This window comes from Odocoileus virginianus, chromosome 4 (assembly GCF_023699985.2).
Source record: "Odocoileus virginianus isolate 20LAN1187 ecotype Illinois chromosome 4, Ovbor_1.2, whole genome shotgun sequence".
Taxonomy (NCBI): domain Eukaryota; kingdom Metazoa; phylum Chordata; class Mammalia; order Artiodactyla; family Cervidae; genus Odocoileus; species Odocoileus virginianus.
In genome coordinates, this window is record NC_069677.1 from 77,751,653 (window position 1) to 77,771,451 (window position 19,799).

General features: G+C 44.4%; 1 protein-coding gene across 5 annotated transcripts in view; it reads left to right on the forward strand.

Moving 5' to 3' along the window:
* IGSF5 (immunoglobulin superfamily member 5) overlaps positions 1-19,799 on the forward strand; it is a 54,073-nt gene that overhangs the window by 5,018 nt on the left and 29,256 nt on the right. For 3 of the 5 annotated variants that reach the window (XM_070466791.1, XM_020868937.2, XM_020868938.2), the window contains exons 3-4: positions 8,534-8,851; positions 14,895-15,194. In XM_070466791.1, coding sequence (XP_070322892.1) covers positions 8,534-8,851; positions 14,895-15,194 — 618 coding nt within the window. Of the gene's footprint in view, positions 1-1,942; positions 2,138-8,533; positions 8,852-14,894; positions 15,195-19,799 lie in introns of those variants that run through there. The other 2 variants (XM_070466792.1, XM_070466793.1) reach the window with 2 other exon arrangements.

Below are 19,799 nucleotides of genomic sequence, written 5' to 3' on the forward strand. Positions count from 1 at the left end.
TGGCAGAGTAATGGGCCTGTTGCCTGTGAGACCTTCTGGTCCTCCTAACAGCTCCTTCTCAGCCTGGAACTTTCCCAGGGTGTCAGTCAGAATGGACTCCAGGTGTCCCAGACAAGGGTCTCTCGGTCAGATTCTGCACTGTAGTAGATGGAGAATGCAGACCCCGGGGTGCTTAAAGTAACCAGTTTGTACTCCAGCTTTCTTTTGACTATGCCTTGTGCTGATTTCATCTCTTCTGGTGTGTTTTTCTTGTTTTCCTAGCTAGTTCTAAACTCCTCAGGGTATTCTTACTGCAGTGATCTTAAGGTGCTGTATTGAAGAATACAGAAAATTGTGCAAGTCGTAAAATTACAGCTTGATGAAATTTTACAAACTGAGCACTTTTGTGTATCAACAAGAAGCCCAAGAACACTTCACAAATGCTTCCTTCAGCCTCTCCCCCACGCCTTCCTAGAGTGACTGTTATCCTGACTTCTAGCTGTGTAGATATTTTGCTTGCTTTGTGCCACACACACCTGTGGGCTTCTCTGGTGGCTCAGGCTATAAAGAATCTGCCTGAAATACGGGAGACCCATGTTTTATCCCTGGGTTGGGAAGACCCCTGGAGGAGGGAATGGCTACTCAATCCAGTATTCTTGCCTGGGGAATCCCATGGACAGAGGCACCTGGGGTGCTACAGTCCATGGGGTTGCAAAGAATCAGACATGACTGAGTGACTAATGCTTTGACTTTGATATATACCTATAAGCTCTGTTTCAGAGGGCTAGATAATGTTGTTGTTGTGTTTTAAACTCTATCCATGACAGCAGTGAAAACACAACTAAAACAGGAATGAAACAGTATAGGGATGGTCAGAGTGTGTGAGGTGCAGTCAGGACTGTTTCATGAATTTTGGTTTCGGGTGTGTTTACACGTTAAGACAAGGGCAGCTGGCTCCGGGGTGTTAACATGTATTCGGGGACAGAGCTGTTTGGAAGCCTCTGTCTTGTGTAGGGTGTTCAGCACTTTTTTAGGTGCTTGACGTGCATTTGTCTGTAGGCTGGAAAGAAGACATTTTCTCTGCTTGTGCAGAACTTAGGGACTCATGGGGTGCAGAGCTTAAGCACGCATGGGGTTAGCAAACCAGGCTCCACCGTATTCCCAGGATATGGCTCCCACATGTCTTTCTCAGTCACAGTAGCAAAAACCTCTTGCAGTGGCTGAGCAGGAAACTGTTAAACTCCATATCTACAATTCTTCTGAGCCATTTACCCTGAAGTTCTGTTTTGAAGGCAGGATTGGCTTGGGTTGAGACTTGGGTATGGCTATTCCAAGAGGGGAGAAGTTGTTGTTCAGTCGCTAAGTCGTGTCTGTTTGTGATCCCATGAACTACAGCATGCCAAGCTCCTCTGTCCTCCACTGTTTCCCACAGTTTAATTTATTCATGTCCATTGAATCAGTGATGCCATCTAGCCATCTCATCCTCTGTAGCCCCTTCTCCTCTTGCCTTCAATCTTTCCCAGCACCAGGATCTTTCCCAGCACCAGGATCTTTCCCAATGAGTTGGCTCTTCACATCAGACGGCCAAAGTATTGGAGCTTCAACTTCAGCATCGGTCCTTCCAGTGAGGATTATGGGTTAATTCTAGAGCCCCATGGTGGGTGGGGATCCATTGCAAAATTCTGACCCCCTAGGAGGCTTGGAAAGTTTCGGGTAGAGACTCCTCCTTTCGTAGATGTAGCTTCGAGTAACTAAGGGCAGCCTCCACGTGTACCCAGAGCGCTCCTGCCAGCCCTTTCCCCTCCACCTTACCCCCAGCGTGGTGGATTATACAGAACTCGACCATCCTGTTTCTTCACTTGCTGAATATTCACTTGGGGCTCTTACGTGCCCTTCAGTTGCAGGCACAGGATGAGCAAAACCGAGCAGAGTCCCTGCTAACCAAGAGCTTAGACATCAATTGATAGAAAAATCAATATGAAATAACCACCGTGACAAGTGCTTCACTGATTCAAAACCCTGTTCTGGATAATTTGCCTTGTGTAAAGTGGTCTGGGAAGGCTTCCTGAGGGGGAGACTACTTGGCTGGGAGCAGAGGTGTAAATGAGACTGGATCTCCGGCAGTCTCTGCCTGTGCAAAGGAAGCCGGAAATAGCTGGTAAGTTTGGTAGATGAAAGATGCTCTGGTGGTCAGAGGGTGGAGTTTGGGGAACAATGAAGTGGATGTGAAACTGAGCAGGGTTTTAAGATATGATAATGTTAAGGATGATCTGGTCTATATTCTAAAGGGTGGAAATATTTTAAACAGAGTCTGGGGTGGGGGCTAGGGAAGGGTCCCTGATCATATTGGCGTGTTGAGATCTGTCCGGCTGCCACGTGGAGAGCAGTCTTGGGTGACGGTGCTGACAGTGATGCTGACACCTCCTGCTGTGTCAGCAGGACGTGGCGGGCAGCTCAGATCCACCTCCGGACCCCTTCCTCACTCCTCAGTTTCCTTCTGATGGTGCAACCCTCCTTGAGGTTTTCCTTTATTTGAAAGTCTTTTTGATGTGGACTGTTTTTAAAGTCTTTATTGAATTTGTTACAACATTGCCTCTGTTTTAGGTTTTGGGTTTTTGGCTGCGAGGCATGTGGGATCCTAGGGGCTTCCCTGGAGGCTCAGGTGGTAAAGAATCTACTACAATGTGGGAGATGGGGGTTCGATCCCTGTGCTGAGAAGATCCCCTGGAGAAGGGAATGGCAACCTGCTGTAGTATTCTTGCCTGGAGAATCCTATGGACAGAGGATCCTGGTGGGCTACAGTCCATGGGGTTGCAAAGAGTCGGACACGACTGAACAACTAACACTTTCTTTCATGTGGGATCTTAGCTCTCCAACCAGGAATCAAACCCATACTCCCTGCATTGGAGGGCAAAGTCTCAACCATTGGAACAATAGGCAAGTCCCCCACCTTGATATGCTTTGACGTCCATTTTCACCTTTGGATCTGCCTCACCAGGGCCCTTCCCTTCTACCCTCTCCACTTTATTTACCTTGCTCCATTCTACTTTTTTTTCTCTTTATTTATTTATCATTATTATTATTTTTTATTTGGCTATGTCTTGGTTGTGTCATGTGGGGTCAAGTTGACCAGGGATCGAACCTGAGCCCCTTGCATTGGGTGGACCCTTGCAGTGGGTGGACCGAGTCTTAACCACTGGACTGCCAGGGAAATCCCTCTCTTCTGCTTTTAATTGTCTGCTTTTCTATTCATTTCCAATGTTAAGTAACAGTTGACAGGAGTAGGTTAGGGGTCTACAGGTATAGGAGGGAAGCTGGAGAAGAGGTCAGTAGAAGACTAGAGGGTTTGGTTTGGGCAGACTCACTGTGCCCCCCATGGTTGGGAGACACCAGCTGCTACCTTAGGGGGCTGAGAAGAAATCATTGTAGAAGAACAGTACTCTTGTCCAGGATCTATCCATGGAGGACTGGAAGGGGCTGGGCAGCTGGCCCACGTGTACCTGTGTGAGTGATTTTAGTTTTGCAGATGTTAGTGGGGTGGCAGTTCAAGCGTGAGTTGGAAAAGAGTTTCCAGACACAGGACATTTCAGAAGGGAGTGAGTTTATTAAGAACCAAGAGCAGAGATAATGTGGGCACCGCGAGTACAGTGAGCCGGCCTCCTGATAGACCAGGGAGAGTCAACAGTTTTTGTGGGTTAGCAGTCGATTTTTACAGCCTCAAGACAAAGAAAATTCCTGCTGGAAGGTTGGTGTTAGGTGAGTAGTAGGGCACTACCGCTGAGCACTGGGTGGGTATTTTTGCCTAACGTGGGGTCAGGGAGCTGGCTGGTGATGATCAAGGGGGTTTTGGGCAATGGTTACAAAGGGGTTCAATCAGTTTTGGAGGTGACCTTGCTTCTGGCTCCACTTCTGTGGCCTTGGGGCAGGACTCCACAGTTAGGACAGAATGAGTGGAAGGGGAACTTCTCAATCCTGAGGGGCAGCCAGCCATTTACATGGAGATGCTTGGTGGAGCGGGGTTTGCAGAGCAGGAGGTGGGCAGGGCTGGAGCCCTGGATTTGGAGTTGAAGGTTGTAGATGTGACAAGCATCTAACAAGTGGGTCAACTCCTGCAGGGGAGGACTCGGTGTTGGGTGACCCCCGGAGCTGGTCACTGCAACCACCGAGTAGGTGGGGACACTGATGATTCGTCCCATGGCTCTGCCCGTGGTTTGGTCCTTTGTTCTACAAACTGAAAGAGCAAAGGGGAAGGCGAGGTTTTGCATCAAGATGGGGAGTGTTTGTTGACAATTTTCTTATGTTTGTCGTGTGTGGGGCAGGTTACACACACCACAGCTGATAGGATGCAGGTGAGGGAGCAGCGAGAATTCAGGGCCTCACGTCACCCACAATAGAGCTTCTGAGTCACAGGGCAGAGCTGGAGGGGAGTCAGTTTGTGGTGGTAGCAAAGATCACTGGCAATGATGTCAGAGGAGTCTAGTGATTAGGGTTCAGTGCCACCTGTTTAGCTTAAAAACCAAGTTCAAATGGGAAATCTCCGTTTGGCCCAGGTCCCTTCCTCGCCCTTGCTTCCCTGCACAGTAAGGTCTGGACCCTCATGCATTCTTATTCCCACCTGCAGTCTGCAGGGAATTTAAAGACTGTTTTGGAGTGAGCAGGGTTTTGGAGTGAATAACTTTCCTGGTGCCGGGCAGTGATGGGACCAGAGTTTCAGATGCTTTGCTTAATCCAGTTGGAGTGGCCTGGACTGAGATGCTGGCAGGGCAAGCCTGGGTCTCACCCACTGCCCTCCCACATTCAGCCCCTCAGGCTGTGTCCGATCTGCTCATTCGGACCAGAGTCTGAACAGGGAAGGATGCTGTTAACCATAGTGTGGAGTATGACCATGTGTCTAGTCTTTCTTTCCTTGCAGCGTAGATTTGGCCTTTTCTTTTTCTTTTGTGCTTCTTCCTAAGATGAGATTCAGGGCTCGTGGAAAGACCCAAGTTGGCACAGAGGCTGTGGCTTCCCTGGGGAATAATTTCTGACTTTCCTTCCTCAGGCTTTCAGCCACCCCCCCCCCCTTTTTTAAATCCCGTATCAGAGGGATCCTCGGATCAGAGAAGTGTGCCCACGGGTAAGGGAGAAGGCCCACTCTGAGTTATTTAGGATCTTACTTTATCTCTTTTTATCATGCCCAGAGGCAAAACAAAGAATAGTGATCATGTTTATCCCCATCTGGGATTAGTCTAGTTAAGTTTGACCTTCTCTTATTTCTGCCTCTTTGAAGCCTTGGGGGCCCCCTCCTTGACTCCACCCCACAGGCATCTGGGTCCCTGTCTCCCATCCTCTCCAATGGACCTGGCCCTGTGGTGGGCACATCCCCTGCAGGGCATACTGGGTACTTCAGTGAGTGGTGGGCAGGGAGGTTCCTCCCCAGAAATCTTTCATACAGTAATTAGATTCCTGTAGAACCTTCCTTGCAACTTGACCTTGTAAGATTGGAAAGGGGGGCGCCTACAGTTCCCGAAGGTGATAGGGACACGTAGTCTTTACTGATGGTGGCAGGCACGGCTGGGAAGAAACCAAAGGTGTGGGCTGCCAGGGGGGTCTGTTTGCCATAAACTCTGAGTGAGATCAGAGAGGAAAGAGTGGGAAGAGGGAAACTTCAGAGTGGGAAGAACTGAGTTTATGTCCCAGCAACATCTCTGTGCTCACAAGTCCCGAGATGTTGCTGGTCTTGATTTCTTCACTATTAAAACCTAAGAGGGTACTTCCTTGCTGGTCCAGTGGTTGAGAGTCTGCCTCTTAATGAGGGGGACACGGGTTCAATCCCTGGTCCAGGAAGATCCCATGTGTCTCGGAGCAACTAAGCCTGAGAGCTGCATCTACCGAGTCCACATGCTACAACTACCAAGCCCGTGTGCCCAGAGCCTGTGTTCTGCAGCAAGAGAAGCCACTGCAACGAGAAGCAAATGCACTGCAGTGAAGAGTAGTCCCTGCTTGCAGTGGTGAAGACCCAGTGCATCCAAAAAGACAAAGAAAAAAACACACACACACACAAGAGAAATCTCAAAGACTCTTGGTTGCTATGCAAGTTCTACTTTGAATTATTGCTACATACATGGGAAAGTCTAGGAAAACTCTGGCCACCACTTTGCTTTTCATGGTGATAGGAAAATCAATCTAAATGACCGAAAGATTCTTGAGTTCTTCAGGAGCAGAACACACTCCGTGTTGAGTGATTCTGCCTGAGTTCCTGTGAGCTAGACTGGTCTCGGTCCCCTCCCTGGGGAAGGCCAGTCAGGAGTTGTCATTTCAGTTAAAACCAGTGTCAGAATGCATCTGGTGAGGGAAAAGTACAATGCTGTGAAAAGTGTGATGGAAATAATTTTACTTTCCTCTATGATTTTCTTGGTTTTCTTGCGAGTCACATAATGGTGACTGCTTCCTGAATGCTTAAGTGTCATCTTAAGGGCTTTACATGGATTGTCTCATTTGGTTCTTAAAACCAATTGCTGTGGTGCTGTAAATCAGTCTTGGGTCTGTTTGCCTAGCACATAGCCAAGCCAGGCTGCTGACGCCAGGTTGTGGTGAAGGAAAATACAGCATTTATTGCAGGTGCTGAACAAGGCAAACAGGCAGCTAATGCTCAAAAGACCCAAACTCCCTGATGGCTAAAAGGCAGTGTGAAGCGGGGAGGTCGCAGAGTACATGAGCAGCTCATGGACATTCTTCTGATTGGCAAGAAAACAGGGTGGTATTTCAGGAATCAATATTATCAACCTTTTGGTTCCAACTGGTCTGCGGTCTCTGTGCTTGTGGGCAGCAAGCAGCTAACTTCTTTCACCTGGTGCGGGTTTTGGACTCTGCAGAACAACTCAAGAATTTGGCTCAGAACATTATCTAGAAGACTCTTGAGAGTCCCTTGGACTGCAAGGAGATCCAACCAGTCCATCCTAAAGGAAATAAACCCTGAATATTCATTGGAAGGACGGTTGTTGAAGCTGAAGTAACCATACTCTGGCCACCTGATGTGAAGAGCCTACTCGTTGGAAAAGACCCTGATGCTGGGAAAGATTAAGGACAGGAGGAGAAGGGGGCAACAGAGGATGAGATGGTTGGATGGTATCACCAATTCAATGGACATGAATTTGAGCACACTCTAGAAGACAGTGAAAGACAGGGAAGGCTGGCATGTTGCAGTTCATGGGGTGGCAAAGAGTCAGACATGACTTGGTGACCGAACAACAACAACAAATTATCTATAGCCCTGGAGGAGGTGCTAAGGGTCCTTGACTTTGTTTTAGGGCTAAACTATTAATATTTTGTCTTGTTTGACTGCTTTCCTTTGTGTGTGTGTTTTTTCACTTCTCTGGTTAAATCTGTTCTTTGGGACTTGGGCAAGGCCTAGGAGGCTAAAGCTTTACTACAAACAAGAGGAGGGGGTGGGGGGAGGGGAGGCCCTGTACCTGGGGGGACCCTGCAGCATCCTTCTGGGTTTAAGTCCCAGTGACCTGCCCTGGTTTACAGTGACAGGAGTGGCCAAGGAGTTTACTTGCTCCGGAGTCCATAGTCTTATGCTCTGGAACCACATGCTCACCTGCGGGAGTTTTTTTTTCTTTTTCATTTATTTTTATTAGTTGGAGGCTAATTACTTTACAATATTGTAGTGGGTTTTGTCATACATTGACATGAATCAGCTATGGATTTACATGTATTACCCATCCCTATCCCCCCCCCCACCTCAATGAGATGGATGAAACTGGAGCCCATTATACAGAGTGAAGTAAGCCAGAAAGATAAGGAACGTTACAGCATACTAACACATATATATGGAATTTAGAAAGATGGTAATGATAACCCTGCGGGAATTTTAAACCCGACACTAGCTGCTGTGAAACTCTATGAGGCTGTGAATGCCTTCCTCGAGTGTTCTCATTGAGGGATCCCGCTCTCCAACATCCTTCTGTGTATTTTTCCCCTCTGTGTCTCCCCCATGGGTCTCTTCTCATCTTTGGAAGAGACCTGCCCCAGTGACGGGTGTGTCCTAAGGATGCTGGGGGAGTGTAGTGGACCATGATCATGGCAAGCTGGGGTCTCCACCCGCTGTGCGAACAGACACTTCCTTGCACTTCCCTCTTTGAGCCTTGAAATCTCCTCAGAGGTGGAAATCATATGTCTTCCCCATTTCAATGGGAGGAAAATTCCCACTTTGTAGTGAGGCTGAAGACCTTGCCTGAAGTAACAGAACTGGGTTAGTGGTGTCTCTCTGGACAGGCTGGGGTCAGATACTTCAGGGAATGTTCCCTCTAGAGGAGGGGCATTGCTCCCCCTCATCCCCAATCTTGCCGGGATTTCCATGGACTATGGAGTTGGGAGCGAGGGGGTGTGGAAAGGAGGGCATGGACATGGCTTCCTGTCCACAGGCAGCTCCTGATCTACTGGGAGCCCTGGTGTTGGGGCCAGCAAAACACGGAGTCTGAACCATTGGATGGTCCCGACTAGTACACAGGGTACAGCTGACGTCTGTAGAGTTATCCCTTCCCCACTTGCAAAACTGGTTGTCTTTCAGCCTGTGGATCTGGCAGCGAAATCATAGAGGGTCCCAAGAACGTCACGGCCCTGAAGGGCTCGGAGGCTCGCTTCAACTGCACCATCTCCCAGGGCTGGAAGCTCATCATGTGGGCTCTGAGGGGCACGGTGGTGCTGAGCGTGACGCCTAATGGGTCCATCATCACCAGTGACCGCTTCACCTCTGCGAGCTACCAAGAGGGCGGGAACTTCATCTCCGAGATGATAATTCATGACGTGCAACTCAGCGATGCCGGGCAAGTCAAATGCAGCCTCCAGAACAGCGACCAGGATGGAGCCGCCTTCCTTTCCGTTCAAGGTGTGTATGCAGGCAACTCTGATGAGGAGCACTTAGAGTCCTCTGGGTAAAACATCAGGTTGCAAAGAACCTTCTGAAGTTCATGTCATGTGGGGACATCTAGGGTTAGTCTTCTCTTGGTACTATGCTTGGAATTATTCTGAACTGATGGATATTTAGCTGCTTATTTGTCACCTCCCTCTCTCTTTCCCTTCTTCCCTGCCTTCCTTTTTCAGTGTGTGGACTTGCCTTTGGTTGACATTATGCTTAGAATTTTTCTGAACTGACTAGTGTTTGCTGTTTTGTCTTGTGTTTATTTCTCTCCTCCCTTCCTCAATCTTTCTACTTTCTTTCTTCCTGCTTCTCTTCCTCTCCCCTTCCATCTTTCCATTCCTTTATTTTCCATTTTCTCTTATTAAGGCTATGAAAGACAGTTTTTTAAAATCACTTTCCCATCTGACCAATTTCAGCATGAACAGCTTTTCTGGACGTATATCCTGGAATTCTAAGGCCAGTTGTGGCCGTTCGTCTTTGACTTAGAGAGAGAGTTGGCAATCATTGCCCTTTTTCTAGTTTTTCATATCCTGCTTTGTTTCTTTGCCTGACATCATTTATCAGCTTTGAATCATGCTTTAACTTTTTCCTCTTTCTGGCTGAATTTTCATAATCTCTTTCCTGCCCTTAGTGATTCTTACAAAGGTGCATGTTCACTCAACCCTACCATGTCTTTTAGAGAAAATAAAACAGTAACAAAATTTATAATAATGGACAACTTATTTTTCCTTTTATCATTCATTTTCATTATAGGAAAGTTGTGGCATCAAAGGTAATTTTGAGGTGCTGAAGATTATGCTACATAGTGAACAAAATAAAAGGATACTTTACAGGGATTCAGAATATCTTTATCAGAGTTTACTCATTTTGCATTCCTTGAAAATGTAACTATGTAATATTTATAGATGTATTGGAGCTTTTAGAGTTCCTGATTTCTATGGCAGCATCTCTTTTAACAGACTACATTGTGGCTTTGAAATTTTTTCAAATTTGTTAGTTTAGGAAAAATTTCCAATGATCTGGTCTATATTTGCACTGCTATCAAATAAAATTTGATAATGTTTGGTGGAGATACAGGTCTACCTATTTCGACTTGCTTATTTTTAAATTTAGCCAAATTGTTTTATCTTTATTTTTATGTGTCTTTGATTTTGTGTGGTTTAATTAAGGGTACAATGATATTCTCTAAAGAAGTGATTGTTTGAGGCTACCTGGATTATTGGCTTAGTTTGCACGATGAAATTGTTATTCTAATAATTTGTGGTATAAAAGAAAGAACACAGGACAAGGAATCAAAGATATGAGTTCTGGTTTTGCTTCCATCCCACCTTGGTGACCCCTGAAATGGCTCGATTTCTTTATATTTAAAGTGGGGATAAGGCTCCCCCGCTCACATCACAGGTTTACTATGAGGATCAGATGAAAAACTGACTGAGGGTGGTTTGAAGACTTCCATGCTCTGTCTGTTTCAATTTACTGCATATGAAGCTGGAGGCCAGAGAGGCCTGGGGCGTGGGAGCCTGGCTACCAGGTCAAATTCCAGTTTTATCACTAACTGTGTGACCTTGAACATATTACTTAGTGACCTTGTGCCTTAGTTTCCTCATCACAGGGCAGCTGTGAGATCAGAAGAGTAGGTCTATATAAAAGCCTTTAGGACAGCACCTGATTCATAGCAATCTCCATGTAGTCATTTGCTATTATGTATTGTGTTCCCAATAGGACCACACCATTACTTTAGGCATTTAAGGAAGACTCAAAGGCAAGTGCAATAAGCCACACTCCTGTCCTCAAGAAGAGTAGATAGGGTCTTCCCCGGTGGTCCAGTGGTTAAGAATCCACCTTGTGAAAGAGAGGACTGGGGTTCACTCCCTGGTTAAGGAACTAAAATCCCACATGCCATGGAGCAACTAAGCCTGCCTGCAACAACTACAGAATCTGTGTGCCACATGACAGATCCTGCAGGCTGCAACAAAGATCCAGCAACAAGGATCCTTTGTGCGGCAACTAAGACCCAACACAGCCAAATAAATATTTACAAAAAAGAGTTGATGCCGAAGCTGAAGCCCCAATACTTTGGCCACCTGATACGAAGAGCCGACTCATTAGAAAAGACCCTGATGGTGGGAAAGATTGAAGGCAGGAGGAGAAGGGGGTTGGCAGAGGATGAGACGGTTGGATGGCATCATTGACTCAATGGACATGAGTCTGAGCAAGCTCCAGGAGATGGTGAAGGACAGAAACGCCTGGCATGCTGCAGTCCATGGGGTCACAAAGAGTCAGACATGACAGAGTGACTGAACAATAACAATAACAACAACAAAGTGGATAATGCAAGGACATAAACAGCAGTGGTGCAATGTAGATGCTGGCCAGTGCAATGAGAGGGAGGCAAGGTCAGCTTCAAATTGTGAAGGGAGATGAGGGACTCATGAAGTATTCTAGGTTGGCTCCAGGGAGCAGGTGCCATATGAGATGTGCTTTGAAGGTCTGTAGAAAACAGACAAAATGGAGAAATACCTCTGGATCAAGGAAACAGGGTCAAAGGCATGACTTACTGTTGCTATGCTTATGGCATATCAGATTCTTAAGTCCATGTGGTTTTATAGCATCTTGCCTGAAGCTATGCATCTATAAAGTTGCCTGAATACTGTAAACAAGCATTTTAAAAAAAAATATTGATAGTTACTGTAGCCTTTGGTTTTTAACACAGATGGAAGAACAAGCATCTAGAGAAGTTACAGTCTTCCCCAAGGTCGTGTGGAAGGAACCTACAGATTGAAACAGAACTCCATCCATTTACGCTGGTTGTATTGGTCTGAATGGCACTTCATTCAGGTCACTTCAGAAGACTGTTTTTTTCCCTTCTTGTGTATCCACAAGAAAAATAAAGAGAGCTCACATAACTGCATGTTGAGTCATCCAAAATCTATGAGGATGTTCTACCTATCACCTTGTGAAAAGTGTTTTTCACACCACTGGATGACCTTTGTGAAAGCCAGTGAGTGGAAAGAAGTGGATCACATATACATACCGGAAAAGAAAATGCTTCAAATTGAGTTTGTCTATTTACTGCCCAATCCACCAATTAATCACACACTGAAATCTAGACCTCAGGTGTTTTGAGGGCCACTAAGACTGGAGTACAAGATCACTAAAGCAGTGATATTCCTCTCCAGTTCCTGTCTTCTTAAACATCTCCATCATGAAACAATGAATGAAATGAAAAGAATAAGCACAAAGCACTGCAGCCTGCAGAGGGACAAATCCGTTCCTCTCTCATTATATTTACCGTAATCCTTGAGATAGCTAATGTGCTTCACTTACTCTAAGACACTATTCAAGAAAGAAATAATGGTAAATCTAACATTTCAGAGTAATAAGGGCTTTCAGAGCTGATTCCATTCAGTCAAGTCTGGAAACTCCCCAGGGTCTTCCCAGGATCTTTCAGGGTGGTTTATGAGAATACCTGTTTCCATAGTCATATTAAGATGTTATTGCCTTTCTCACGCATCGTCATGAGTATACAGGGAGCTTCCCACTGTACACTGGGAAGGTCTGCATAATTTAGTGGACTGGTATTTTCCAAGTGACTGATGTATGATACAAAATCATGCAAGGATAAAAGATCCATTCAAAGTGCCAGCTAGAGCAATGAATTCTAATGTAACAGAATGAAAGTTTATTTGTGTGGTTTCAGTTTACAGCGTGTGTGAAAGTCGCTCAGTTGTGTACGACGTTTTGCAACCCCATGGACTGTAGCTAGCCAGGTTCCTCTGTCCATGGAATTCTCCAAGTCAGAATACTAGAGTGGGTAGCTGTTCCCTTCTCCAGGGGATCTTCCCGACCCAGGGACTGAACCCAGGTCTCCTGCGTTGCAGGCAGATTCTTTAATGCCTGAGCCACCAGGGAAGCCCTCCACAATGTAACTGAACTTTAAGAAAACACTACTTGTCAAGTTTTGGAGTAGTATTAAAGAATAACCATGATGCTCCGAAAAGCCTCCTTACCACTCTAAACATACATCTGCGTGAAGTTAGATTTTCATATTTTCTTTATGTACTCCAAAGAAAACAATATATGGCAACAGATTGAAGGCAGCCACATGATATTAAAGAGATTTGAATAAATAGAAAACAATGTCATTTTTCTTACTAATTTATTTTGGGTTAAATATATTTTTTTCATAAAAATATGTTAATCCGTATTAACCAGCAAAAGTGTTAGTTGCTCAGTTGTGTCCAACTTTTTGTGATCCCTTGGACTGTAGTCCACTAGGCTCCCCTGTCCATGGAATTCTCCAGGCAAGAATACGAGAGTGGTTAGCCATTCCCTTCTCCAGGGGATCTTCCTGACCCAGTGATCAAGCCCGGGGACTTCTGCGTTGCAGGCAGATTCTTTATCTTCTGAGCCATCTGGAAGTAATGGGTTACTAATGTTATTTTAAAATATGTGTTTGAAAATAAGCAAATATTTAATTCTAATTTCACATATGGGAAATATAGATAGACCCCACCTAAACCAAAGGTCTTTGGTATCCTCTGTGGTTTTTAAGAGTAAGAAAGGTATCAAAACCAAAATGTTTGGGAACCACTGATCTAAGTTAAAACCTCTTGCTCGCCAGGTAGTAAAAAGAGAGCCTGAGAATTTCAGTGATCTCCCCAAGGTGATGACAATTTTGTGGGAAAGCCAGGATCCAGAACAGATTCTTTGATTCTTAGTCCAGTGTTTTTTCCATTATAAAATGTGAGAGGGAGATTTAGGAAATTTTAATTTGAGTGTTTCAATGTCTATGTAATTCACTATGGCTGTGTCTTTTCTGGGGCCATTCCTCAGGTTATTTGAGTAATAATAGCACATATAAGTGCCATTTTCAGATGGTTTATTTACAGTGTGAGCCCTGGCACATGCAAGGGAGTCTTTATTAAAAACTTTAAAATAATTGATCTAATATATTCTGATACAGGATTTAAGGTAGTTATTTCTATAATTAGATTAGATTTGTATCTAATTTGTACCTAGAAACATATTTTAAGGCAATATCATAGGAAATAATATTTTAAAATCTGTTGTCCCAAAATAAAGAAAAATGAATCTAATTGATCAAAGAAAGGCCAGGAGAGACTTGCTTCCATCATGAAACTCTGAGATGTGTTCTCTCTACAATGAAAAGAATGTAAAGGTTCTTTTCCTTTTCGCATTGGTTCTTAGGGCAGCCCAGGACAAGTTTGCAACTCCATTGCAGTGATCCTGTAGCCCTCAGTGGTGGGCGCATTCATCCCATCTTTCAAATGTAATTTATATTTCCCTGGATCCTGATTTTTTTTTTTTAAAGAAAATGCTAATTGTTTATTACCTGTGAAAGTTAATAAGGATATTTTCAAAAGGTAATAACAGTCAATCAGAGAAGGTTGCTTTAAGACAATTAAGAAAACCCTTAAGTGAAAAAATGAAAAAACATGGAAAGATGAGAACTACAGATCTGTTATAATTAACAACAAAATAAATGATCAGTTAACATGAAAGACAAACCCCTAAAATTTTCCAAGAATTTGGTGAAAGAATACAATTAAACAGAAATATAAATAGATAACCACTTGAAGAATGAATCCCAGGGTTTCTATATGCGTATAACAGAGATTCTAGATACATGGAATAGAACAGAAAGAGGAAATGCAATCAAAACTAATAGAAGAAAATTGTGTGTTGAAAGAGAACACAGTGTTTGAATTAAGTATGCTTCCCAAGTCCCTGGATCCTGATTTTTTATTTATTCATTTTCTCTGGAATCTATATTTTCTGGTGAGCCACCTCCCCTTCTTCTGTGAACGTGACAGGTGTAAACTAAATACACAGATCAAACCTGACTTATGGTTTCCGGATACAGACACAGTCAGTTTGGGCTGGGGAAGGCAGTGCTCATGCAATGTGATCTGGAGGACAGTTTTTGGAAAAATCTGGCCCTGAGAGGCATAATCATCCCCTCGAGCATTTCTCTTCTCTCCCTTAGTCGTGGGGCAGTTGCTCATTCCTGGAGGCAGCCTTGTAGTCACTGAGGACAATCCTTGTAACGTAACTTGCCGTGCGCTGAACTGGACCCCGCTCCCAGGTCTTTCCTGGGAGATAGGGGTTCCCGTGAGCCATTCGAGCTATTATTCCATCCCGGAGCCTGAGGACCTTCAAAGTGTAGAGAGCATCCTTGCTCTGACGCCGCAGGGGAACGGCACTGTGACTTGTGTGGCTGAGATGAAGGGGCTGGACGTCCGTGAGTCTGTAACTGTCCGTCTCACTGTGGTTCAGCCTCCCTTGGGTAAGTGAAGACTTTTTGCTTCATCTAAAGTGAATTATTATTGCATGCTTTACATTTTATATGCTGTGCTTCTTAATCAACGATGCCCAGGAAAATCGTATGGTGACCTTGATCTCAGGAAGGGATGGTGATGGAGACAAAGGACTTGTGCCAGCTTCTTGACCCTGTAATTTCACATTTAAATTCCCTCTTCAGGTATTTCTCTCTTTTCTACTTACACATGGAAATCACTGAGAACCTTGACAGCTACTTATAGAACAGCATTAAGTTTTCAGATATAAAGTCTTGAACTCAGTGCTTTTCTCTAGCTCTCACCCGTTGTTCCTGTCTGATCCCATCCCCTGTGCCAACAGGAAAGGAATTCTTCTAATTTTTGAGGAGGGTATGCATATTCTCAGGGATTCCTTCCAATCTTAATGGAATTAGGAGGGATCATTTTTTCACACAACAAATCCACACTATGTCTGAAAGTACCAGGTCTATGCATTGTTAAAAAATGTACAAAATGACAGAAGTTTAAAATCTAGGTCCAAAGAGAATCTGCTGTAGGGTCCTTGTTGTTCAGTTACTACGTCATGTCAGGCTCTTTGCAACCCCGTGACCCCATGGATGGCAGCACGCCAGGCTTCCCTGTCCTTCACTATCTCCTGGAGTTTGCTCAAGTACATGTCCATTGTGTTGATGACGCGATCATCAACAGGGCCCTTGGTAAATGCCAGACTCTGACCACATATCTTCACGGGGCCCCTCTGAGCCTGCTTGAGCTCAGAAAACACATGGGTGGGGGCTGGAGGTTTGCTTTCACACCTACACTCTAGAAAAGTGAAAGCAAAGTAGGCCCAGAGAAGGACTGCACTCTGTTCCAGGTCATATGATGATGGTGCCGAGGGATCCTGAAGCCAGGAAGAGTTCTCCCATGGTCCATAACTCTTCCTGCTATGAAAACATCTTCACTTAAGATCTTCCAAAGTTTGGAACAAAGTTACAGCCATAGCAAGATTAATAATAACAATAATACAAATAAAAAGCAGCACTACATATCACTTATTAAGTAAAGACTATTTTTTTCCAGCTCAGTGTTTCCTTTATTATTTTTTAAAAATTTTTATTGGTGTATACTGATTTAAAATATTGTGTTAGTCTCTGCTGTACAGTTAAGTGAATCAGCTATATGAACACATAAAAAGCAATGTATCTCCTCTTTAAATACACTCGTTTAGTTCAGTTCAGTTCAGTCGCTCAGTTGTGTCCGACACTCGTTTAAGTGGTTCTCAAATACTAACCAGATTAACCTGTGCAGCTTTCTCATGAGTGGATGCTGTTATATTCCTGTTGTAAAGCTGAGACAACAGGGGAGCATTGTTTGGAACGTGTCCGTCTTTATAGTAGATGGCAGAGATGGCCTTGCCAGTGTGTGTCGAATCTGCTTACCTGTCCTCTCCACTCTCCAGTCCCCTTTGCCCTCCCTCTGTGAGCAGCCCTGGTAGGTGTGTGAGTGTCCTGGGTCTGTGTAACCTCAGACTGGGTGCTTAAACAACAGGCATGGTTTCTTTCAAAGCTCTGGAGGCTGGGCATCTGAGATCAAGGTGTGGGCAGGGTTGGCTTCTTCTGAGGACCAGTCTGTTCCAGACCTCTTCCCCGGCTGTGACTGAATCCAAGCTCACTCTGCTCACCGCACAACAGCTGAATAAATCCAAGAGATGTGATATTGAGGCAAGGGATATGACTTTATTCAGAAAATCAGTTGACAGAGAAGGTGGCAGACTAATGCCTCAACATAACCATCTTACTGGGGTCTGGATGCCAGGTTGTTTTATAGAACAGAGATGGGGGGAGGTGAGGAAACAAAGTAAAGAGGCCATTAATCTTGCAAATATCTCCTAGAATGGCAATCCTCAGGCAGGGACGTGTTTATTTCTTTCATCCTGCCACCCACAGGTGGACAGGGGCCTGAACAAGGGCATTTTGGTTTAATAGTCAGGTAGAGGGGCAGGGGTTTCTGAGGCAGGCCACTTTGCATGGGCAGTGTCCTTTCAGTGAACAAAAGCAGCAGGAAGCAAAGGTTAAAGAAAGAGATCCAAATGGAGCTGTAATTGGCTCTTCCCTGTAACATAGCTTCTGGTGGTTTGCTGGCCATCTGTGGTGTCCTTTGGCTTATGGACACTGCATCACACTGATCTCTGCCTTCGTCTTCACATGATGTTCTCCCTGTATGTGTGGCTGGGTCCAAACTCCACTCCTTTCCTTTTTTAAAATAATTAAAGACACCAGTCATATCGGATCAGGGGCCACTCTATCCAGTATGACCTCATCTTAACTAAATTCCATCTTCAACAACACTGTTTCCAAACAAGGTCACATTCTGAAGTTCTAGAAGATAGGACTTTAACAAATGAATTTTGCATGTGTGCATGCTAAGTAACTGCAGTCCTTTTCAACTCTTTGCAACCCTTTGAACTGTAGCTCTCTTCTCTGTCCTTGGGATTCTCCAGGCGAAAATACTGTAGTGGGTTGCCATGCCCTCCTCCAGGGGATCTTCCAGACCCAGGGACTGAAACCAGGTGTCTTATGTCTCCTGAATTGGGAGGGGGGTCCTATACCCCTAGTGCCACCTGGGAAGCTTGGGGAGAGACAATTCACTGCACAACAGATGATGTCTCTGTGAACCTGTAAAAAGCCATATAGAGCCTAAGCGGTGTTTAGATCTTGCTATCCTGAACTTTACACTGCAGGGAATAATCCCTAATGTAGTACCAGCACAAGCCCGTGCTCTTGATGTTTGGCCCTTGTCTCCAACTCAGACATCCCCAGAGACCAGGCAGACAACAAAAATGAAAGCATGGGTGAATACACGCATCAGGTAGGAGGCAGATTGTAGGGGCTTGTTAGGAATCAGAGAGCATGCCCCATCCACACAGAGCAGGTGGACCAGCACCAACTGGTGGTTGCCAACAGAAACGGGAGCTCGGACCTGCCAGAGCTTTGACCTGCTTCTGTGAATATCTGTCTTTTTGATGGTAAATATCACAGAAATCAGTGTTCTTTGGTTTTAAGTCAGGGTTAACTTATTTCAGCTTATGAGATTCCAAAGGATTTAGCTTATTTCCTACTAAGACTGTATATGAAAAGGAAGCTAGAATTCAAACCTAACTTGCTTTTCTTACTAGTTTGGACAATTAAAAACCTTTAGAAAAGTCGCAAGAATAGTACAAGGAGTACCAATGTATCTTCACTTAGACACAGCAGATGTGAACAGCTTTTCACATTTGCTTCTCTCTCTCGGCTTTTCTTTCCCTCCCTCCCCCCTTGTCTTCCCCCTCCTTGTCTTCTGTCCATCCTTCCCTTGCTCTTTTTACAATTTTTTTTCACTCTTTTTCCTTCCTTCCTTCCCTTCTTTCCCATTCAAGATTTGCTTGGAGATTTATGACACTTTACCCCTAAATACCCCAGCATATGTATCCTAAGAACAAGGACATTTTAATTAACCCCAATGTTCTTGGAAGTCAGGAGCTTTAACATTGATACAATACTATTATACAATATTTGGTTCATATTCAAATCTCTCCCATCGTCCTTTCTAGATGTTTCTCCCCCCAAACCAGTATCCATCTAAAGACCATGTGTTACCTTTGGTTGTCATGTCTTCTTTGGTCTCCTTTAATATCCAGTGGTCCCCCCACCTTTTTTGTCTTTTCTGATAAAAAACATCTTTGAAGGATCCAGACCTTTATTGCAAGAAGCCCTTCAATATGGATTTGTCTGAGTTTTCCCAACACACTTGATGAAGATCAAATATTTTTGCCAAGATACGAGTAATGTCATTTGGCCCTGTGATGCCAGTTTTCTTGATGACTGGTAATACATTTGATCATCTGATTGAAGCAATGTCTCCCAGATTTCTCTATTGTAAAGGTACATTTTAGCTTTTATAATTAATATATAATCTACAAATACTGTGTGAATATCTGTTTCTTGACAGTCTTTCACCTAATAATATTTGCGTTCATGGATAAGTCACTGCCCAAATTGCTTATTTCTTTGGTGGTTGTAAAAGAATGATTTTCTGGTTCCAAAATTTTTCTATATTTTTCAGTTGTCATTTTTCTGTAACAGGTTTCCCAGGTAACACAGTGATAAAGAATCTGTCTGCCAGTGCAGGAGACATATGATACATGGGTTCCATCCCTGGGTTGGGAAGGTCCCCTGCGGTAGGAAACGGCAACCCACTCCAGTATTCTTGCCTGGATAATCCCATGGACAGGGAGCCTGGCAGGCTACCATCCAGGGAGTCATAAAGAGTTGGACATGACTGAACAAATGAGCACACACATTCTTCTGCAAAGAAGAAACATTGCTGTCTCTTTCTTCCTTTTCTTTCTTTCTTCTTTTTTTTTTTTTATAGTTTGGTGTGGACTCATTTTTATCCAATACATTGTAATTTACTCCCACCACTATCCGTTTTGATATTCCAATTTTGGCCAGGGGAAATCCTTTTCATCTGGCTCTAGTGTCCTTCTGACATGTCCCTCTTAGTTTCTGAGCACTTGTCTCATTAAGATGTTCCAAATTTTCTTTGCATTTCCCCTGTTCCGGCCTAGAATTGCC